General features: G+C 37.7%; 1 protein-coding gene across 1 annotated transcript in view; it reads right to left on the bottom strand.

Moving 5' to 3' along the window:
* DCDC1 (doublecortin domain containing 1) overlaps positions 1 to 24,955 on the bottom strand; it is a 393,003-nt gene that overhangs the window by 341,188 nt on the left and 26,860 nt on the right. The window contains 1 exon segment of the mRNA XM_047776089.1: positions 3,448 to 3,541. Within this exon segment, the coding sequence (XP_047632045.1) occupies positions 3,448 to 3,541 (94 nt within the window).

Raw genomic sequence — 24,955 nt, 5'->3', positions numbered from 1 at the left:
TTTTTCTCATAGCCCTGTTATTTCTGAGTGTGTAATTTTGCAGAATGCACTTCTCACACATATATTACGTGCTTCCAGAAATGCTATACCAGTATGTTGGCCATATATAGGAATATGGCATCTTTACACAGTGGGTAGTTCTCTTGTACTCTAAAAAGAATACATCAATATGAGAACCACAAATAAAGAACTTTTCCACATACAACGATATAACTTTCTTCGTTAAAATCTATGGTTTAGAAATCTAAAAATAGAAGTGATTTGTAAATCATATGGATTTTTAAAGGTTTCATTAGACTTTATAAAGTAAAAATAGTTTTTCATGTCAAATGTGCTCATTTCTCACAGCATAGGAGGAACACTTGAAAGTATATCTAATTCTAAAAAAGAAGCGATAGGAAAAAAATTTTTTATTTTGTATATTTGTTACTTTTAGTTCTTTGTCCTATTACACTTTTAATTTGTGCTTTACAATAATAAATAATTGTTATGATACTAATATTGAACATTAATAAGTGACTTGTTCTGATCTGACAGAGGGCGACTAAGCAAAAAAAAAAAAGTCATCAAATTAGAATGTTAGCATTTATTTAAAATAAAAGATCTTTCATATAACACTTAACCTCTCCCAAATTTAAGTCCAGAAGGCAATCAAACATAAAAAGTTTAGGGACCTCAATTATTTGATGCACAAAATCATACTAACAAACAAAGAAAAAAGAAATGCAAAAACCTAATGTTAAGTGACTAGGGTGCTGCAGACTGGAAGTTCCTCCAACAGGATTAGCTTCTTTAAGTATTTTTAAGTCCGGTGAACTTGTTATGCTTCCACATGTTAGTGGTTGCATAGGCTAATTTCAGCTGGCATAAGCTTTTATAAGTATGCAAAAACACAGGGCAAGGCATGCATTAAAATGTGATAATAGCACACTTCTGGGACATGTGAAGCATGAGGCATGAATCCGAATGCCTCTGGCATCCATGAAGTCTCATGCCTCAGAGTCAGAGCTTTTCTGTTTTGATAAGCAATTCTGTTATACCACATTTGGGAAGGGGAAAAAAGTCAACTTACTGAATTTCATCTTTCACCTTAACCAGGGCTCCTTAGAATTTCAACTCTAGCAATTTACTCAAACATAATTTTTTAAATTTCAGGTGAGCTAGAAATAATTCAAAGCTAGATAGGGTCTTAAAAATGTTATTCATATATTAATGAAAGTTTAAGAGTGATATATATTATTGTTGATCTTAAAGAAAATTTAAGCCAATGCAACAGGGGAGGGGACAAAAATGCAAGAAATACAAAATCAAATAATAATAATGCTACTCTCCCCACCCCACAAAAAAAGACCATAAGGAAGGATTCCCTGTGTTACTTATGTTTTAGAGGTAAATAACTCATGCTTCCCGATAATGGGAAAGTATTTACAAGCATTTTGAAATCTTCAGATGAAAATACTGAAAAAATGTAAAATTCTTAATAATGATCATATCTAATACAAACATTAAAAATAACCAAGAAAAATAGATTTACTAAATAAATAAAAATAGATTTATTTAGTACAAACACACTCATATAATACTTAGCAAAAAAGTTTGTATCATAAACAATAAGTATCAAAATATCACAGTGATCAATCAAATTAAGAATGTTAAAGCCAGCAAAGTTTGTTTTTACACAATACAAGAAAGGATATTAGAAACAAATGGGAGTATCCAGATAGCTATATCCTTAAGTCACTTACAGTTATCTGGATCTCCATACTTGCAGTTGAGTATGCCACTTAAGATTCCGGCCCTCTTCGTGCATATGAAGTTATGGTATAGATAAAGTGATAGGACCATGTAGTAACACATTTAATAGTGTTAACTGTGGTACTATTAAAGTAATATTAACTACTCCTAGAGTAATAAAAAGTAAACTTAAAGAAAAGTAAAAAGTAAAGTAATAGTAGTAACTACTACTGACAGTAATTTAATGGTAGCACAATTGTGGAATCCATGTATTTTTGCTTTCAAAGACTAGCAAGTCAGTGCCTTTAGAAATATAAATGGACGCTTCACATTTTGACAATGACATACAATAAAATTGTTTTAAAGCACATTTCATAACTTTTGAGAAATCTCTCTAGAAGTTAACAAAAAAAAATCTCTGAGCATACAGCAGCACAATTTATTTTTCTCTTTTGAAAGTTGAATACACAGAAATTATTAAATTCTGAAAATATTTATTTTGTTTATTAATCTACAACTTATAAGGTTAAAATACCCATCAATTTAAAAAAAATAATCTCAGCTTGTGCTGTGCTTAGACTGAATGTTTATGGCTCCATAATATTCACAGGTTGAAATCTAATTCCCAATGTGATGGTATTTGGAAGGGATTAGGTCATGAGGGTGGAGCCCTCATGAATGGAATTAGCATCCTTACAGAAGAGACCCCAGAGAGTGCCCTTGTTCCTTCCACCACCTCAGGTCATAGTGAGAAAGACAGCTGTCTATCAATCAGAAAAGGATCCTCAATAGACACTGAATATACCAGTGCCTTGATCTCGGACTTCCCAGCCTCCACAACTGTGTGAAATACATGTTTGCTGTTTAAGCCTACCAGTCTATGGTAGCTCAAATGTATTAAAACATGCTGAAATAAAAGATTCCCAAAACCTTAATACCCTCCCATGATTTCCCGTCATTTAAGAATGACATAATTGGGAGTTCCCGTCATGGCGCAGTGGTTAATGAATCCGACTAGGAACCATGAGGTTGAGGGTTCGATCCCTGCCCTTGCTCAGTGGGTCAAGGTTCTGGCGTTGCCATGAGCTGTGGTGTAGGTCGCAGACGCGGCTCAGATCCCGTGTTGCTGTGGCTCTGGTGTAGACTGGCAGCTGCAGCTCCGATTCGACCCCTAGCCCGGGAACCTCCATATGCCGCAGGAGTGGCCCAAGAAATGGCAAAAAGTCAAAAAAAAAAAAATACCAGTGACAAAATAAAATTAAAAAAAAAAAAGAATGACATAATTGAATGAGAAAAAGAAAGGAAAAAAAAAAGAATGACATAATCATAGTTTCCTTTGTGGCTCAACAGGTTAAGAACATGACTAATATCCATGAGGCTGCGGATTCTATCCCTGGCCTCACAGTGGATTAAGGATCCGGCATAGCTGTGATCTGTAGTGTAGGTTGCAGATGCAGTTTAGATCCAGCATGCCTGTGGCTATGGCACAGTGCTGATTTGACCCCTAGGCAGCACCAATTCAACTCCTAAACCGGTAACTTCCATATGCCACAGGTGTGGCCCTAAAAAGAAAAAAAAAAAGAATGACATTTATTCATGTTATAATTAAACAGGTTTTATCTGTTTTCCTTTCAAATACATAAAGTAAAAACAAAATTATGTAAATAACTTTTGAAATAGTACCATATAGTTTACAAAATCTTTGCCACTTACCTTTTGAAATATCTTTAATTTTTCTGCCATACAAATCATAAAGATATCTGGCTGGTGAATTTAGGTTCATTCTCATTGTGCAAATATCTAAAACCTACACGGAAAAACAAAAATCCTATCAGTAATTTATTACAGTAAACTCTAACTGAATTGAAAATGTATTTCGAGTCCTTTCTAAATTACATCGCTATTAAAAATATGAAATAAAACGTGATGATTTATCAAATATTTCTAGTATATGAAATGGAAAAAGGCAGTTAAGATTGTCAGATTCCAATTGTACTTAAACACACACAAATATTTTAAAGCTAGAAAGGAGATATAAGAAATATTAAAAAGTTGCTATACATTATTTAATAAATGGTAAAACTGGGAGACTTTTATACTATTCCTACTATTGCCTATATTTTTCATTATTTTACAATGGGAGGATATTACATTTTAGCTTAGATATTAAGGTACTTTCTTTAGCTTTTAATTTCTGTCAAGTGTCCTAAAATAAACTATACATATAGTCTCATCACAATTCACACTGATAACTTACATTTGGGTACTAAAAAATGGAATTAACAAATCACATTGCAAGGTTTTCAATGAGCTTGAGTTTGAAGAACTTCACTTTTAATGGCTTATAAAACACTTAAAGGCCTTCTCTTAATATTTTAATTTCTCAACCTGTTCTTAATATAGCCCTTACAAGGGCTAAAAATCACCTTTCCAACCCAAGGGGAGACTTAAACATGCATCAGTTGGAGAGAAAGTTCTATTCACAAGATAAGAAAAATTAAAGAGTAACATAGGAGGTTTGGGGAGTATCAGAAACCTGAGGCAGACTTTATTTTTAGGCTTTCGGAAGTGACTCCCAAAATATGAAACTTGCCACATTCTTTTTTTAAAGTCCATAATACATTGCAAATCCAAATCAAAAGTACTTTGTCTGTCCTTCTTACTATTTGCAGTTATAATATAGTACTGCCTTTGCCTAACCAAGACCTGCTGAAGGACAATATTCACTATATGATTATATAGCTTAATTTTTTCCTAATTATTGATATCACGGTTCCATTTCTGCCCACTTTTATCTCTATTTTAAAATCGGAGCCTGTTATCCTAGTCCTAGCCCACTCAACTGATTTTCTTTGTGATAACGGACATATTTAAACAGCTTAATATCTATGTAGGTAAACTACTAAGTAAATTAAAATAAGTAAAATATCAGCTATTTAAAGATAGTCCCATTTACTTGAACAAAAACTATGATTTTAAAAATTATCTCAAATATTTCTGCCTTTGAGTCAAAAATATTAGTCAAGTAAAATTACATGACTTTCTAACTCAAAAATTCTTCTTTTCATTGCTAAAACATTGATAAAAATGCTTGTACAAACCAAGTTTTAAGAGTTAAATGAGTGTAAAAACTGGCATTACAAAAGCAGATATTAGAAATTAATAATGCATCAGCAATACTGTCATTCTCTCCTACATTCAGGATGAAAGATCTTTGCAGTGTTTAAGCAATGCCAACCTTCAGTAATCATTTTTTCACAGTAAATTATCAGTGGTATGAATTAGTATCAATATAAATTTCTGTCAAAAGTCCTAAAATGAAGCTTCTACTTTTAAGGTCATTATTATAACTCACAATTTTAAAATATTTAACAGTGCCATCTGCTGTAATATTAAGGTTAATTAAAATACCATTTCCACTAATCTGTACCTGTTAAGATTGTTAAAATATTACTTTTATGAATTCACATTTTGTTAATTTCTTACAGCTTAGCTTGTAGAGAACCTTCCTTATACTGAAATCTAAAAATAAAACTAGACTCTTCTTGACAAGCACCTGGGAAGAGATTTTCCACAAACTCTTTTTGGTTGAATCCATCTGTTTATAGTTGTGAATCACCTCCCTCCCCAGGGCACATCTGGTGCAGTTTGCAGCTTCTGGAATGGCTACTACAAAAGTGGTGTGGTCCACAGTCCACATAGCCTCTGGGTTTGGTTTGGCACTACCCAAGTCCAGGTGAGAGAGTCTGCTTAGCTCAACATAACCCCAAGACAAGTGAATGGAATCTACAGGCTGTCAGATCCAACAATGCCATCTTCCTTAAAGACAAAGAATCTTGATAACTTTTAACATACTTTTATGAGCCTCTGCCCAGAAGTGTAAGTCCTGATTTAGACCTGCCCATATACTCTCTTCAAAGGATCCTCTGCAGCAGGAGTCAGCAAACTGCACACACCATGGGCCAATTCTGGCCACGGCCTGTTTCTGTCTGACTTATCAGTTAAGAACAGTGTGCATGTGTATGTATTTTTTTTGGGAGGGGGGGGGCTGTGCCTGTGGCATGCAGAGGCCAGAGATCAAACCTATGCCACAACAGCAACCCAAGCCATAGCAGTGACAACACACAATCCTTAACCTACTGAGCCACGAGGGAACTCCCAATTTGTATATTTTCAACTATGAAAGAACAATCAAAAGAAGAATATTTTGTCATACTTTCATAGTACATGAAATTCATAATTGTGCTCATAAATAAAATTTTCTTGGAAAGTGGACACCTTGTCCATTTATACATTTTCTATGGCTGCTTTCATGCTACAACATAGTTGAGTGGTTGCAATAGAGACTTTATGGTCTGTAAAATAAGGAATATTTACTGTCTGCCCCTTCAAAGAAAAAGTGTGCCTACTCCTAGTCTACTGTGTCATCATTCACATCAAGTTCTATATTTTCTTGTTCTTCATACATTATTCTTAACTCTTCATCCACTTCTAAAACCTTTGCATTGTGCACTCTGAAAATGCTTCTTCCAGTCAACAAAACTGATTGACCCCTCAGCCTCTTTTAAAAGATATCAGGCTTTCCTCTGAGTTCACTCACTTCCCCAAAGTCCTCTCAAGAGCTGGGATTTTAGGCTCTTATATTATACAATCTCAAATTTGGGAAGTAGTATTACTCACAATGTTATTTCAAGATAATTTTCTCCCAATCTTTTATTGAACAAACAAACCCTGCCCACCTGAGTATACTGACCTTCAAAGATCACCATCTCTCCTCACTCTAGTCATATTTCCTCATTCACAGGTAACCTCTGCCACAAAAGTCCTAACTCAGGGTGACCCTTACTATTTACTCTCTGTGCACACACCAAGAAGCCTGGTGGTCCTGGAGAAAGTCGCATAAATGAACACATACATTTTCATAGTGTTACCATTATTCATAGTTACCAACCTCCATGACCTGTTAATGCTGCCCAGTCACTTCTATTTTTCTTTGGTCAAATCTCCCCTCCCCTTGCCAAAATAAATATTTCAAACCATCTCTGCTCTGCTTGTTTTCACTCAGCCTCATATCCCTGCTACCAAAGCTACAAGCCTACCTAATTCTATGCCCATCCTCTCCTTTACTCACTAATTGTATTCATCCCTCTTCTATCTAAGGCCAATATTTCACATATGCTTTCAATTATGTTTGCTGTCAGCTTTCAAAGCAGGATATATTATCCATCATTTCTTATATATTTACTCCTTTTAAATTAGATTTTTCCAACTGGCACTTAAACCCAACAAGTCCTTCCTATCTTAAAAATTAAATCTTCCCAAACTCATATCTCCCTCTAGCTACTCTGATTCACAGCTAAATCTGTTAAAAAAAATTTTGCCCATCTCTCTCTTTCCATTTCCTTTCTTCTCACTTATTCTCAGGCCACTCCAGTCTAGCTTTCAGTATCATTTTTACTGAAATAACTCTCATAAAGATTATCAAGGACTACCACATTGACAAATCCAAAGGGCATTTTCTTAATTCTCATTTATTTTGATCTCTGAATAGCATGTGAGCACATCCTCTTTCTTTAAATCCTTTTTTCCCTTGAATTTTGAAATAGGATAATCTACTAATCTTTCATCTGCTTCTTTTTTTGTCTTCTTCATAGGATCATCCTCCTGTATTCCAATCACTGGAGTTCTTGAAGATCAGTCCTAGCCCTCTTCCTGCCTCACTTCTAAATTCTGTCTTAAGGCAATTTAATCAATGTCCAGTGTTTCATTTTCCATCTACATACTGACACCTTTCAAACTGGTATGCCTACCTCAGGGCTCTCCTCTGAGCGTCAGACCAAACAATACCTTTTCAGTATCCCCACTTAAACAGAACAAAGATCCCTCAAAACCAGCATTTCCAAGACCAAATCCCAGATCTTCCCCTCTAAGCCCAGTCTTCTTCCAGCCTTCTATGCCTTAGGGAAAGATACCTCTTTCTATCTAGATATGCAAACCAGAAACTGCAAAATCATCCTTGATACCCTTAACATATCACTGTCTCTCACCCAATGCCATTATAAGCGCCTGTCAGTTCTATCTTCTAAAAACCTTAGAAATCCATCCACTTTCTCTATTTCCACTATGACCCCTAGTCTAAACTATTACTATCTGTCACTAGGACTCCAGGAATACCTGCATCTACCTGGCCCGCTCCATCTGTTTTCCACTGAGCACCAATGTAATCTATTCAAAAATGTAAAGCAAATCTGGTTACCCTCTCTCCTGCTCCTAACTAAAATCCCTTATATGACTTCTTGCTGCTCTTTAGAAGAAAAAAAGGCAAAAATCTGCAACCTTTTCTACACGGCTACTCTCTTCCTCATATACTAACTTTTCAATTCATGGAATTCATCCTGTTCATTCTGCCATGGAATATTTTCATGTGCTGTGCTCTCTGCTTAAAAAGGTTGCCATCCCAGTGTCCTCTGCATGTGCCCAAATAAATCCTGCTTTTCTCTTCTCAGAAGGCCTCCTTATATCACCTACTCTATATTCAATAATTTGACCATTTTATAAATGCCTTTTTCCACCACCATACTAAAAGCTCCTTAAGAACAGGACCATGGATGGTTTTTACAACTTTTTATCCAGCTGCTAGGCAGATGTTAGTAGTCAAAAAAAAAGTTAACATATGTCCACTTTATTATTATTTTCTTTTTTAGGGCCATACCCATAGCATATGGAGGTTCCCAGGCTAGGGGTTGAATCAGAGCTACAGCTTCTGGCCTACACCACAGACACAGCAACGTGGGATCCAAGCTGAGTCTGTGACCTACACCACAACTCATGGCAATGCTGGATCTCTGACCCACTGAGCAAGGCCGGGGATCAAACCCACATCCTCATGGATAAAAGTCGGATTAGTTTCTGCTGTGCCACAGTGGGAACTCCCAATATATATCTCCTTTAAACTCATTTCATCATAAATTTTATATGGTTATTAAAAATTTGATAAAACTGGCAAATAGAATTTCTGACCAATGTTATAAAATTATGCTGTAACTGAAGTATGTATAATTTCAGAAAAAATTTATTTTTAGTACCAGAGCACTGACCCTATACTGTACTTGGGAAATAAATTAAGGAAACCTCACATTTGAAGCAATACTCTTGGTTGCCTACCTAATATCCCTTTTCTACCTCATTTTTGCTGTCCTGATTTTGATTAAGGGTTCACCCTTCCTTCCTCCTTTTGATTCAAGGAAGGCTACAATTATCTTGATTGGTTTAAGTCAATAATGGTGACCCATGTCCCTTGCCAGTGAATGATTTAAGGATGGACAAAATCTAGTTCTGGCTAAATGTGACACAAGAGGAGGCTTCTGGGAAAAACCTTTTCAGTCATAAGAAAGAGATGGTCTTTTTCTGCCTCTAGACAAATTTGTACTAGGCTATGCTACCCTGTTACCAACATATGAAAGAGCACAAAATCCATAAAATTATAGAGAACGTAATTGGAACCCTGTCCTACTATGCTTGAAGCTGCCCTACATCTGGATTTCTTCCTCCTTCTCCTCCTTCTTCTTCTTCTTCTCCCCTTCCTCTCCCCCCCCCGCCCCTCCCCGTCCTCCTTCTTCTTATTCTTTTGTTTAAATCTGTTTGAATCAGTATTCTCTGTATTTGCAGCTAAAGTCATCCTAACCAATAGAAAAAAAAAAAAGATTTTTTTTTGGCTCAGTTTCCTCAAATGAGGAACATTATTTCAGCTACCTCAGTGAGTATTATTAATGTGGCAAATAGATTACAACAGTAATCACTATATAAACTTACGAAGCAAACTATTTAATTAAGAACCGAGAGAAGAATTTTTAAAAAAAATTTAGCAAGCTGAACACTGTGAAATTGAATGGATAATTATGAAATTAATTCACCAAATTACTAAAAATATTTTACCTTTGAAATTAATTGTACTTGTTCAGTAGACGAGAACTACAATTTATCATAAATGATTTGAGAAACTGTTTTTATAGACTTTTTTTGCTAATTGAAAAACTGTCAGATATATTACAAATTTTCAACAAATTTAAACATAATAAAATGTCCTTGGCATGACAATGACTTATAATAAAGATTATGACAAGTATTTTAATCTGAAGATGCCAGGAGATTGGGCTGAATTTGCACCTATTGTTTACTTTTTCTTCTTATTAAGTAGTTTAAAGGTACTTTCCTGAATAAAGCCTGGAGATAAATTTACTGTCTTGTTATCTGTCTTATTCTCATAAAAGTAAGTGATAAGAATGCACACCAGGAGGTCCCCTTGTGGCTCGGTGGGTTAAGAACCTGACATAGTGACCGTGAGGTTACAGGCTCGATCCCTGACCTCATTCTGTGAGTTAAGGATCTGGTATTGCCATAAGCTCTGGTGTAGGTCACAGAGGCGGCTCAGATCTAATGTTGCTGTGGCTGTGGTGCAGGCCTGCAGCTGCAGCTCTGTTTCAACCCCTAGCCCAGGACCTTTCAAATGCCACAGGGAAAGGAAGGAAGGAAGCAAGGAAGGAAAGAAGGAAGGAAGGAAGGAAACCAAATCTAGTTATTTGCTCTTACTAGTAATGAATATGACTATGATTTGTAAAAGGAATTATTTCTTGTTAAGTTTGAAATACATGTTTTCTGATATTCTGTCATTAAAATGTGAATGAGAAACAGATAACCAAAGGAGATTTTCTAAGTAGCCTTTTTTGGGGGAGGCAGGGTGGGGGGTGCACAGACAGCATATAGAAGTTCCTGGGCCAGGGACTGAATCTGAGCCACAGCCGCAACCTACATGGCATTGCGCCAGGCTGGGGATCAAACCAGGGCTGCCACACAGACAAGACAGGTTATTAACTCACTGTGCCACAGAGGGAACTCCTCTAAGTAGTTTTTTTATACATATTCTTTGGTGATTTTGTTCTGAATTGATTACTTCTTAAGAATAACTAAATACTCCAGATTACTTTAAAAAAAATTTTTATTGTTATTTCCCCAATACAATTTTTTTTCTAATGTACAGCATGGTGACCCAGTTACACACACATGTATACATTCTTTTTTCTCACATTATTATGCTCCATCATAAGTGACTAGACATAGTTCCCAGTGCTACACAGCAGGATCTCATTGCTAATCCATTCCAAAGGCAATAGTTTGCATCTATAAATCCCAAGCTCCCAATCCATCCCACTCCCTCCCCCTCCTCCTTGGCAACCACAAGTCTGTTCTCCAAGTCCATGATTTTCTTTTCTGTGGAAAGGTTCATTTGTGCTTTATATTAGATCCCAGATATAAGTGATATCATATGGTATTTGTCTTTCTCTTTCTGACTTACTTCACTCAGGATGAGAGTCTCTAGTTCCATCCATGTTGCTGCAAATGGCATTATCTTGTTCTTTTTTATGGCTGAGTAGTATTCTATTGTGTATATATACCACATCTTCCTAATCCATTCGTCTGTTGATGGACATTTGGGTGGTTTCCATGTCTTGCATATTGTGAATAGAGCTTCAGTGAACATGCAGGTGCATTTGTCTTTTTTAAGGAAAGTTTTGTATGGATATATGTTCAAGAGTGGGGTTGCTGGGTCATATGGTATTTCTATGTATAGATTTCTAAGGTACCTCCATACTGTTCTCCATAGTGGTTGTACCAGCTTACATTGCCACCAACAGTGCAAGAGGGTTCCCTTTTCTCCACACCCTCTCCAGCATTTGTTCTTTGTGGACTTATTAATGATGGCCATTCTGACTGGTGTGAGGTGATATCTTGTGGTAGTTTTGATTTGCATTTCTCTAATAATCAGGGATGTTGAGCATTCTTTCATGTGCTTGTTGGCCATCTTTATATCTTCCTTGGAGAAATGTCTATTCAGGTCTTTTGCCCATTTTTCCATTGGGTGATTGGCTTTTTTGCTGTTGAGTTGTATAAATTGCCTGTATATCTTAGAGATTAAGCCCTTGTCAGTTGCATCATTTGAAATGATTTCCTCCCATTCTGTAAGTTGTCTTTTTGTTTTCTTCTTGGTTTTCTTTGCTGCACAAAAGCTTGTCAGTTTGACTAGGTCCCATTGGTTTATTTTTGCTTTTGCTTTGGGAGACTGATCTGAGAAAACATTTGTAAGGTTGATGTCAAAATGTTTTGCCTATGTTCTCTTCCAGGAGTTTGATGATGTCTTGTCTTATATTTAGGTCTTTAAGCCATTTTGAGTTTATTTTCATGCATGGTGTGAGGGTGTGTTCTAGTTCCACTGATTTGCAAGCAGCTGTCCAGGTTTCCCAGCAATACTTGCTGAAAAGACTGTCTTTTTCCCATTTTTTGTTCTTGCCTCCTTTGTCAAGGATTAATTGATCATAGGTGTCTGGATTTATTTCTGGGTTCTTTATTCTGTTCCATTGGTTGCTATGTCTGTTTTGGTACCAGAACCACACTGTCTTGATGACTGTGGCTTTGTAATATTGCCTGAAGTCTGGGAGAGTTATGCCTCCTGCTTGATTTTTGTTCCCCAGAATTGCTTTGGCAATTCTGGGTCTTTTGTGGTTCCACATACATTTTTGGGTTGTTTGTTCTAGTTCTGTGAAAAATGTTATGGGTAATTTGATAGGAATTGCATTGAATCAGTAGATTGCTTTGGGTAGGATGGCGATTTTTACAATATTAATTTTTCCAACCCAGATGCATGGAATATCTTTCCATTTCTTTACATCTTCTTTAATTTCCTTGATTAATGTTTTATAGTTCTCGGCATACATATAAATCTTTTACCTCCTTGGTCAGGCGTATTCCAAGGTATTTGATTTTTTGGAGTGCAATTTTAAAAGGCATTGTATTTACTTTTAAATTATTTTTATAATTCTAATATTGTTGTTATTTTTGTTTGCTTTATTAAATCTTCCATTTTGATGTATAGTTTACATGAAGTAAACTGTACCTATTTTAAGTGTATATTTCAATGCAGGTAAACATGCATCTGTGCAGCTATCACCATATTCATTTCTAGTGCTAACCTGTTGAATAACTTTTGCGTTGTTTCTAGTTTGGGGCTATTATTAATAAAGCTACCACGAACATTCACCTAGATGTCTTTGTTTTGACATATGTTCTTTTTCTTGGGTAAATATCTAGAAATGGGATTGCTAGATTGTGTGCTAAGTATGTGTTTAAATGGACAAGAAACTGCCAAACTGGTTTGCAAAGTGACTGCATCAGTTTGCACTCTCATCAGCCATACGTGAGATTTCCAGTTCCTCTAGGTTGTTGCCAAGCTTGTGGCAATGCCAGATCTTAACCCACCGAGCAAGGCCAGGGATTGAACCCATATACTCACAGACACCATCTTGGGTTCGTAACCCACTGAGCCACAGCAGGAACTCCATTTTCTATGTCTTTTTAATAGTGTTTAAATCTTTTGACTTTTTCTTTTTTTTCGCTTTTTAGGGCCGCACTTGCAGCATATGGATGTTCCCAGGCTAGGGGTCCAATTGAAGCTATAGTTGTCAGCCTATGCAAGAGCCACAGCAACGCCAAATCCAAGCCACACCTGTGACCTACACCATAGCTCACGTCAATGCCGGATCCTTAACCCACTGAGCGAGGCCAGGGACGAACCCGCAACCTCATGGTTCTTAGTCAGAACACGCCATGACAGGAACTCCTGACCTTTTTTTAATATTTTTTTTCTTCTTACTATTGAGTTGTCAGGGAATACAATATATACTATAAACAGATATATTCTGAATACAAATTTTTTGTCAGATGTGTGATTTCTCCACAATTTCTCTCAGTCTGTGGCTAGATTTTTCATTTTACAAACGTGACCTTTCGAAGGGCAGAAGTTTTAAAAATTTGGGTAAGGAAGATTTAATATTTTTTGTTTTTTTAGTTCACACTTTTTAGTCCTATCTAAGTAATTTTTCTGTACCCCAAGGTTGTAAAGAATGTCTTCTCTGAGAATTACTACAATTTTACTATTTTAATGAATAGATCTATGATTAATTTTAAGTTTTATGATGAGATACGGGATTGAGGTAATTTCTTATTATACAGATATTCAGTTTCCAGCAATATTTGTCAAAACAGCTACGTTTTTCTCATTGAATTATCAAGAGTAATTTTCCACTATATGTGTGAATTTATTTTTGAACTTTTCGTTTTCTTCCATTGCTCTTTATATATATATATGCTGAAGCCAATGCCATTGTCTTGATTGTTTTAGCTTTATAATAAATACTGAAATCAAGTAGTACAAGACTTCCAAATCTGGCATTGTAATCCTTACGCATTTCTTGAGATTTCACTGAGCTCTTTGGATTCATGATTACCTTTTCTGGGCTCTTCGTGAATCCTCTACATGTTCAATAAAATTCCTACCTCTGACTGGTCAAAGGTCTTCTTAATCTGGGCAAACTCCTATAGTTGTTTCCTTTTTACGACCCCATTAATTGCTATTTCCCTGGTACTTGTTTGTACCAGGCCTTGTGGTGTTCGCCATGAGTATGAGCAACTCAGAATTTAGCCAAAGATACAGGGAGGCCCCTGGGCAGAATTTGGGAACTATTCTCCAAATATCTCCCTATTTATGGCATTTCATGCCAAGTTCCAGCCACTCCAGCCTCCCAGAACTTTGATGTCTTACTTTTCAGCCTGTGGAGATCACTGTGCTTTTCTTGGATTCTCTCTCCCTACACCACAGTCCAAAAGTTGCCTCTAGTATAAAGATGAGGTTAACTGTAGGACTCCAACTTCTCCTCTTCTCTCAAGCATTATGGTCTAGTGCTTCTACTTTCTAATGTTCAAAAATAGCTATCTTATATATTTTATCCAGTTTTCAGTTACTTAAAGTGGGATGGCTAGGTCTGCTACTGGCTATTCTGTTATGACTGTAAACAAATGCCTCATATTTTTTAATGATTATGTTAACTCATTTTTTAAATGCAGACACATAGGAATTAATACATGAAGAAAGGTATATTTAAGGCAGTTTCATATAGCAGAAAAAAAAATACTCTTGAACTCAGGAAATGGGTCTAACCGTAGCTATTCCAGGTGATCTACCTTGGATGTGGCAGTTAACTTCTCTAAGTGATGGTTTTCTGAGTTGTTGGATTAGGCTATTTCATAAAATTCTGTGATTATCATGTCCAGAAGTTAGATAAAGTTCAACAAAGGTACTTTAATGGTAAGATATTACGAAAGTTAATTTAATAAACTTCAATTTAACTATTATTGTTATATGTTCTAAACAACTTAGGTATACTAAAATATAAAATGCAAGTATAAAAACTATAAGACATTTCAACAAAAGAACGGAAATAAACTTTACCTTTTTGGATTTAATATCATGTATATATCTCAACTGTTTCGAGGAGTTAAAACATAATGTTAAGGACTGTCCTTAACTGCTACCTACAAAGTAAATAAATCTTTAGACTAAAAATTCTCATTTCTTTTTATTTCAGCTGACTAAAAATTCTCATTTCTTTTTTTGATTTAATTCAAAAAAATTTAGACTACCATGTAATTATTTCTAAAATTCTGAAATAATTCAATTATACAATCCTGAAATTTATACTAAATAAATAGGAGACAGTTGACTATCCATCACCACTTGAGAATAAACTACATTATCAAATTCCATATTAAAAAAAATCTGCCTTTAATCTGACATTAAACCATGGTATGAACATTAGACTAATTTTTAAAACCAATAATAGTATCAACAGGCTTTTGCTCTTATAAAGAGTTCTTTAAAGAACTTCAAACATAAATAATTATGCATGACCTCCCCTGCTGGAATACATGCTAACTCCAATGTTACTCCAGGTGCTAACTTTTGGATCTCTAAATGTTCTCTAAATTCTTTCATCCACACTATTAGAAAAATCTCTGTTGTTAAAGTTACTGATTTGTGTGTGAACATTCAAATGTTACTCCAGGTGCTAACTTTTGGATCTCTAAATGTTCTCTAAATTCTTTCATCCACACTATTAGAAAAATCTCTGTTGTTAAAGTTACTGATTTGTGTGTGAACATTCTGCAGTCATGCTATTCATGTGGTATTTTTCAACTGAATTGGGCCTTTTTTTTTCTTTTTTCCTTTAAAAGAAAAGTGTGATCGATTTACAATATTATCTTACCTTCAGGTGTATAGCAAAGTGATTTAGTTACATATATTTTTTCAGATTTTTTTTTATTCTAGGTTATTATAGGGTATTACATATAGTTTCCTGTGCTATACAGTAGATCCCTATTGCTTATCTATTTTATGTACAGTGGTTTGTATCTGTTAATCTCAAACTCCTCTCCCCCCCTATTCCCCTTTAGCAAACATGTTTGTTTTCTATGTCTGTGAGTCTATTTCTATTTAGTAAGTAAGTTCATTTGTATCATATTTTAGTATTATTATTATTTTTTTGGCTGCTCTGGCAACATATGAAAATTCCTGGACCAGGGATGGAATTCACAGCACAGTAGTGACTCAAGCTGCTGCAGTGACAATGCCAGATCCTTAACCCATTGTGCCAGAAGGGAACTCCACGTATCATATTTAGATTCCACAAAAATGTGGTATTGTGTAACATTTGTCTTTCTTTGTCCAACTTACTTCACCTAGTATAATATTCTCTTAAGTCTATCCACGGTGCTGAAAATGGCATTATCTCATTCTTTTTATGGTTAAGTAACATACCATTGTGTAAATATGCCACATCTTCTTAAGCCAATAGTCTGTTGCTAGGCACCTGGGTTGTTTCCATGTCTTAGGTGCTGTAAATAGTGCTGCTATGAACATTAGGGTGCATGTATCTTCCTGAATTAGAGTTTTTGTCTTTTCAAGATAAATATACACAGGAGAAGGGTTGCTGGATCTACTTTTAGTTTTTTTTAAGGAACTTCCATACTGTTTTCCACAGTGGTTGCACCAATTTATATTTGAATTGGGTCTTTCTTAAATTTGAAAATTTTCTTAAAGTTTTTTATCGTTGTTGTTTAGGCTTATTGAGCTATTTTTCAAATTAACAAATGGTTAATATCATACAAGTCTAAATTTTCCTCTAGTTTAAAGGCATCTCATAAAATCTATTATTTAGTTACATCTTGATAGTCATACATGAGTAATTTCCTCAATACTTAGGTTTTTCAGTAATAACAGGGAAAAGTCACTACAATTAAGTATGTTTGCATACAAATATTGAGAGTATTTTTTTTCCTAAGTCAGTCTTACTACACACAGACTACTCCCTTCCCACTAACTGTAGACATTTTCGTCTTCCTTACTTCTGAACTCCTTGCACTAGTTCTAATCTAGCAATCGGTGATATAATTTCCCATAAATTGTTTTCTCTGTCACACAACTTATTCTTTCTTATACCACATGAGAACAATACAGAAAATACAAGTTTATGAAAATTTCCATTAATTAGTATGTTTGAGGTTTTAGAACACCAAAAGAAGAGTTCTCAAACTTTAGTGGGGCTAGATGATTTGAAGATGTTTGTTGAAATTCAGATTCCTAGGATCCAGGCTCAAGAGATTCTTAATCCAATAGAATCAGAGTAGGGCCCAGAATCTGACTTCTTAACACATAGCCCTGATGATTCTGATGCAGGTGTTCCATGGACCATACTTTGAGAAATACTGCAGGACTTCTGCCTGTAGTAAGTATTTGATACCTCCAGGTGACAGGAAGTATTCTGTATTCATTCAAGTAGTTTAAAACTATGTTTTCCAAAGTAGGGTGTACAAATCCCAAGAGACTGGGCAAAATAATCCACTGGGGTAGGTAGAGGACATTAGAATTATCTTTTTATCATAAAAAATTAGCTTCATCAATGTTAAACAAAAGACTGACATTTGACATTTACAAGAGAGAAGGGGAATGAGAATCAGAAAGGAAATATCAGTAACAAAAATTCTGGAAGCCAAAGGAAAGATAATTATGTAGTAAATGACTATCAAACCAGAAATGTTGAAACTTAAGCTAGTAAAAGTAAACTTGCCCTGTATCGCAGAACTGAGGAAAGATTTAGAAATTTGAGTCATCAGATACTCCTAAAAAGTGGAGCTGAACACATGTTAACTATTTCTATAAAAAGCAGTTAAATCCCCCAGAACCCTTTCTCAACACCAAGCATTCAGGCAACCATACTTCTGCCATCGGAAGAGAAGAGAGGAGATTTGTTCTCTGCAGAGGCTAAACCAGAAGAACTCTGGAATCAGAGGCATCAAGCCAAGTGGAAAGTGAGTGAAGCTTACCGGAAAGAGGGGAATTAAATGAAAATATACCTACTGAAAGTGCAACTCAGTCCTCTTCTCTACTTGGCTCCTAGACTGCTCAAATTGGCAGAGTCTATCTAAAGAAACTGATCAGCCCAAAGAAAACACATACAGACATAACAATTAGAAATATCACCCCAAAGAAAAATCCTAGTCAAAACACTTTCCAATGAGACCCAACCCTAAATAAGATATATCTGTGGCTCAAAAGAATTTCAATCATTTAGCTGTTCACTTTTAAATACTGATTTAGGGAGGACAAGATGGCGGAGGAGTAGGGGGACACGCTCGCCCTCTCCCACAAACACAACAAAAAAAGGCACATCTACAGAATAAATGACTCGCACAGAACAGCAACCAATCACTGGCAGAGGAACCTAAACTCCCATAACGGCAAGAAGTTCGTGACATTACTGGGCAGAACGGGAGAAAAAAGGAGAGTGAGAGAAGGTGAATCCGAGAGGGACGGGCGCTCCCGAAAGGGAACTGAGGAGGAGAAAGGGATCCCGCACCCTGGAAAGTCACCTATTCGGGGGAAAGATCAAACAAACCGGAGGAATCTCCAGATGCAGAGAAGAGTGTAGCAGTAAGTTGGAGTACGGAAAAGCCAATCAAGAACCGAACGGACCATCTGAGCTACGGGCACAGTCACCAAAAATTGAGATGCCTGGGTGGGGGCTGGGCACCGAATCCTCGGCTCCAGAGGTTAGTCCCCGGGAAAGGGCCAGGGGACGCCTGGGTGGTGCTGGGCACCGAGACCTCGCCTCCGAAGGTTAGTCCCCGGGAAAGGGATGGGGGACGCCTGGATGGGGGCTGGGCACCGAGACCTCGGCTCCAGAGGTTAGTCCCCGAGAATGGGCTGGGGGGGCGGGGCGGGGCGGAAACTGCTTGGGAGGTCTAGAAACCATTTGACGGGGCAGAGACTGCCTGGGAGACTAGAAAACAAAGCTGTCGCAGAGGAAGGGAGCAATACTCTAGGGGCGGGGAAGTGGAAAGCTGAATCAGAGGGAACCTGGGAGAAGAGCCTGGTCTGCGCCCGTGCTGGGGAGGGGAGAGATGAAGGGTTGGGTCCCCATAGAATACCCCCCACGCCACAGCAAGCTTACAGGCCTGCTAGCTAGCTGTAGCTGTGCTTCCCAGTGCATCCCCTCTCCCCACCCCCACCAGCCCCTACGCTCTCCCGAACCTGGGGCTGCCTGCCATCCAGGAGGGCTGGCCTCAACAATTGCCTGAAGCCTACCACCGCAGGGGCTGTCCCTGCCCCTTTGGAGGGGCTACACTTCCGCAGAGTAGCACCAAACACTACCAGCCCCCGAGAAAAGGCCTGTAGCCCAGAAAAGCTAGAACAAGCCTAGCCAGGCTGTGAATAGATCTGCCTAATTCTTGGATGGTTTTTCTGAGTCGGGCTGCCCCGGGGAGGAGCCTCTTCGGTTTCCAATGGCCCTGCTACCCGCCCAAGCCCCCAGGGGGTGCCAAGCTATAGAGGATCAGCTGCATAGGACTGCCAGCTCCAGGCAGGACCCCCTGCAGCCCAGAAAAGCTGCAACAAGCCTGGCCGAGTCGGGAAAAGATCTCAGACGGTTTTTCTGAGTCAGGCTGCCCCGGAGAGGAGCCTCTTGGGTTTCCAACGGCCCTGCTACCCGCCCAAGCCCCCAGGGGGTGCCCTAGTGGATCAGCTGCATAGGACTGCCAGCTCCAGGCAGGACCCCCTGCAGCCCAGAAAAGCTGCAACAAGCCTGGCCGAGTTGGGAAAAGATCTCAGACGGTTTTTCTGAGTCAGGCTGCCCTGGGGAGGAGCCTCTTGGGTCACCAATGGCCCTGCTACCCGCCCAAGCCCCCAGGGGGTGCCGAGACCTAGTGGACCAGCTGCATAGGACTGCCAGCTCCAGGCAGGACCCCCTGCTGCCCAAAAAAGCTGCAACAAGCTTGGCCAAGTCAGGAAAAGATCTCAGACGGTCTTTCTGAGTTGGGCTGCCCTGGGGAGGAGCCTCTTGGGTTTCCAGTGGCCCTGCTACCTGCCCAAGCCCCCAGGGGGTGCCCCACTCCCACGGAATAGCTGCTCAGCACCACCAGCCCCCTGGAAGAGCCCCTGCAGCCCAGAAAAGCTGCAACAAGCTTGGCCAGACTGTGAAAAGATCCACCTACATTCTCAGGCCGTCCTTCTGAGTTGGGCTGCCCTAGGGAAGAGCCTCGTAGGTTCTCAGTGACCCAGATAGCTGCTCCAGCCCCCAGGGGGTGCTTCACTCCTGAGGAACAGCTGCCCAACACCGCCAACCCCCTGCAAGAACCCCACAGCCTAAAAACACCAGAGCAAGCTCTGCATGACCAAGTGAAATCTGCTACCATCGTGGTGTGGACCTCCCAGTCCTGTCTGCCCTCAGCAAGTCCTCCTTTGCTTCAAAGAAACCCTGTTAGCCCCATCAACACTCCAGAAAAGCCACACTGCCTCAAAAAAAGATTGACCAACAATGCCAGCCCTCAGGAAATATTCCATGGCAGTGACAAGGCAAACACTGCCCGATAACGGAGAGTACAACTCCCTCAGGAGAAAGAAAACAAGCAAGATGAAGAAGCTGAGAAACCACCCCCAATCAAACCAACAGAACTCACCTAAAACAGTCAACAATGAAACAGATCTCTGCAGTCTGACAGACCTGGCATTCAAAAGAGAAATAGTGAAAATACTGAAGGAATTAAGAGAAGATATGAACAGTAATGCAGATACCCTCAGAAAGGAACTAGAAAATATAAGGAGGAGCCAAGAAAAACTAGAACATTCATTTGCAGAGATGCAAACGGAACTAAGGGCAGTAAAAACCAGAATGAATAATGCAGAAGAACGAATCAGTGATATGGCAGATAGAATAATGGAAATCACTCAATCCGGTCAACAGACAGAAAACTGAATCAAAAAACTGGAAAGCAATATAAGAGACCTATGGGATAATATAAAGCGGGCCAATCTACGCATAATAGGAATTCCAGAAGGAGTAGAAAAAGATAAGGGGATGGAAAATATATTTGAAGAAATTATCACTGGAAACTTCCCAAATCTAAAGGATACTGGGTTCAAGATACAAGAAGCACAGAGGGCCCCAAACAAACTGAACCCAAACAGACCCACACCAAGACACATCATAATAAAAATGGCAAAAGTTAGTGATAAAGAGAGGATCCTAAAGGCAGCAAGAGAAAAACAGAATGTTACCTACAAGGGAACCCCCATAAGAATATCAGCTGATCTCTCTACAGAAACACTACAGGTCAGGAGGGAATGGCAAGAGATATTTAAAGTGCTAAAAGGAAAAAATATGCAACCTAGAATACTCTATCCAGCAAGAATATCATTTAAAATAGAAGGGGAAATAAAAATTTTTCCCAACAAACAAAAACTTAAAGAATACTGCACCACAAAACCCAGGTTCAAGGAAATATTGAAATGGCTTCTCTAAACCAAAAAGAAAGGAAGGAAAGGGAAGAAAAAAGAAAAGAGAAAAGAAAAAAAAAAGAAGAAGAGGAAGAACTAGGACTGAGGAAACCACAATCAGAGAGCAGTCACTCAAATAAGCCAGCATACAGATTTAATCATGAACAGGCCTCAAACAAAATAAAGTTAAAAAGAAAAAAATAAAAAAGAGTCATCAAAACCATAAAATGTGGGCAAGGGATGTTAGGAAGTAAATAACCCTTTTTGTTTGTTAGTTTGTATGTTTCTGTTCTTAATTTTAATATAGTAATGAAGTGTTTGAACTTACAGGACCATCAGGCTAAAACACACAATTATGGGAAGGGGTTAGCATACTTAAAAAATAGGGCAACCACAAGCCAAAAGCAAATATTGCATTCGCAAAAAATGAAAAAAAAAATACACTCAAGCAGATAATAACAGGAGACCATCCAACCAAAAAAAAAAAAAAAAAGAAAGAAAGGAAGAATGGAGAACCATAGAATCAACTGGAACACGAGGTTCAAATGGCAATAAATAATCATCTATCAATTATCACCTTAAATGTCAATGGACTGAATGCCCCAATCAAAAGACACAGAGTGGCTGAGTGGATAAAAAGGCAAAAACCTTCAGTATGCTGCCTACAAGAAACTCACCTTAGGACAAAAGATACATATAGATTGAAAGTGAAAGGGTGGGGAAAAATATTTCACGCCAATAGACACGACAGAAAAGCAGGAGTCACAACACTCATATCAGACAAAATAGACTTTAAAACAAAAGATATAAAGAAAGACAAAGAAGGACACTACTTAATGATTAAGGGATCCATCCAAGGAGAGGATGTTACTATCGTCAACATATATGCCCCAAATACAGGAGCACCCAGATACATACAACAAATATTAACAGACATAAAGGGAGATATTGATGAGAATACAATCATAGTAGGAGAACTTAATACCCCCTTCACATCAATGGACAGATCCTCTAGACAGAAAACCAATAAAGCAACAGACATCCTAAAGGAAACAATAGAAAAGTTAGACTTCATTGATATCTTCAGGACACTACATCCAAAAAAAGCAGAATACACATTCTTCTCAAATGCTCATGGAACATTCTCAAGAATCGACCACATATTGGGACACAAAGCGAATCTCAATAAATTTAGGAGCATAGAAATTATCTCAAGTATCTTCTCTGACCACAATGCCATGAAATTAGAAATCAACCATGGGAAAAGGAAAGAGAAAAAAACCTACTACATGGAGACTAAACAACATGCTACTAAAAAACCAATGGGTCAATGAGGAAATCAAGAAGGAAATTAAAAACTACCTTGAAACAAATGATAATGAAGACACAACCGCTCAAAATCTATGGGATGCTGCGAAAGCAGTGCTCAGAGGGAAATTTATAGCAATATAGGCCTTTCTCAGAAAAGAAGATCCCAAATGGACAACTTAACCCTCCACCTAAATGAATTAGAAAAAGAAGAACAAAAAAGTCCTAAAGTCAGCAGAAGGAAGGAAATGATAAAGATCAAAGAAGAAATCCATAAAATAGAGACTCAAAAAACAATAGAGAAAATTAATAAAACCAAGAGCTGGTTCTTTGAAAAGGTGAACAAAATTGACAAACCCCTGGCCAGACTCACTAAAAAGAGGAGAGAAAGAACCCAAATAACCAAAATTATAAATGAAAAAGGAGAAATCACAACGGATACAGCAGAAATACAAAAAACCATAAGAGAATACTATGAACAACTATACGGCAACAAGGTTGACAATCTGGAAGAAATGGACAATTTTCTAGAATCTTACAGCCTGCCAAAACTGAATCAAGTAGAAACAGACCAACTGAACAGACCCATCACTAGAAATGAAGTTGAAGAGGTCATAAAATCACTCCCTACAAATAAAAGTCCAGGACCAGATGGCTTCACAGATGAATTTTATCAAACATATAAAGAGGAATTGGTGCCCATCCTCCTGAAACTCTTTCAAAAGGCTGAAGAAGAAGGAATACTCCCAAAGACATTCTATGATGCCACCATCACCCTCATTCCAAAACCAGACAGAGATACCACCAAAAAAGAAAACTATCGCCCAATATCATTGATGAATATAGATGCAAAAATTCTCAACAAAATCTTAGCCAACCGAATCCAACAACATACCAAAAAAATTATACACCATGACCAGGTTGGGTTCATCCCAGGTTCACAAGGATGGTTCAACATACGCAAATCAATCAGCATCATACACCACATTAACAAAAAAAAAAGTCAAAAGTCATATGATCATCTCAATAGACGCAGAAAAAGCATTTGACAAAGTCCAACATCCATTCATGATCAAGACCCTCGCCAAAGTGGGTATAGAGGGAACATTCCTGAATAGAATCAAAGCCATTTATAATAAACCCACAGCAGATATAATCCTCAATGGGGAAAATCTGAAAGCCTTCTCACTCAAATCTGGAACAAGACAGGGATGCCCACTCTCACCACTGCTCTTCAACATCGTTTTGGAAGTCCTAGCCACAGCAATTAGACAAACCAAAGAAATAAAAGGCATCCATATAGGAAGAGAAGAGATAAAACTGTCACTTTATGCAGATGACATGATACTATACATAGAAAACCCTAAGGACTCAACCCCAAAACTACTTGAACTGATTAATAAATTCAGCAAAGTAGCAGGATATAAGATTCACATTCAGAAGTCAGTTGCATTTCTGTATACCAGAAATGAAATATTAGAAAAGGAATACAAAGATATAATACCTTTTAAAATTGCACCTCACAAAATCAAATACCTAGGAATACACCTGACCAAGGAGGTAAAGGACCTATATGCTGAGAACTATAAAACTTTAATCAAAGAAATCAAAGAAGATGTAAAGAAATGGAAAGATATTCCATGTTCCTGGATTGGGAAAATCAATATTATAAAAATCGCCATACTACCCAAAGCAATCTACAGATTCAATGCAATCCCTATCCAATTACCCAGGACATTTTTCACAGAACTAGAACAAACAATCCAAACATTTATATGGAACCACAAAAGACCCAGAATCGCCAAAGCAATCCTGAGAAACAAAAACCAAGCAGGAGGCATCACTCTTCCAGACTTCAAGAAATACTACAAAGCCACAGTCATCAAAACAGTGTGGTACTGGTATCAAAACAGACAGACAGACCAATGGAACAGAATAGAGAATCCGGAAATTAACCCTGACACCTATGGTCAATTAATCTTTGACAAGGGAGGCAAGAACATCAAATGGGAAAAAGAAAGTCTATTCAGCAAGCATTGCTGGGAAACCTGGACAGCTGCATGCAAAGCAATGAAACTAGAACACACCCTCACACCATGCACCAAAATAAACTCCAAATGGCTGAAAGACTTAAATATACGACAGGACACCATCAAACTCCTAGAAGAAAACATAGGCAAAACACTCTCTGACATC

The sequence above is a fragment of the Phacochoerus africanus genome, chromosome 4, assembly GCF_016906955.1.
Source record: "Phacochoerus africanus isolate WHEZ1 chromosome 4, ROS_Pafr_v1, whole genome shotgun sequence".
Classification (NCBI taxonomy): domain Eukaryota; kingdom Metazoa; phylum Chordata; class Mammalia; order Artiodactyla; family Suidae; genus Phacochoerus; species Phacochoerus africanus.
Note: the sequence above shows the minus strand (reverse complement) of the source record. Positions and strands in the feature narration are given on the sequence as shown.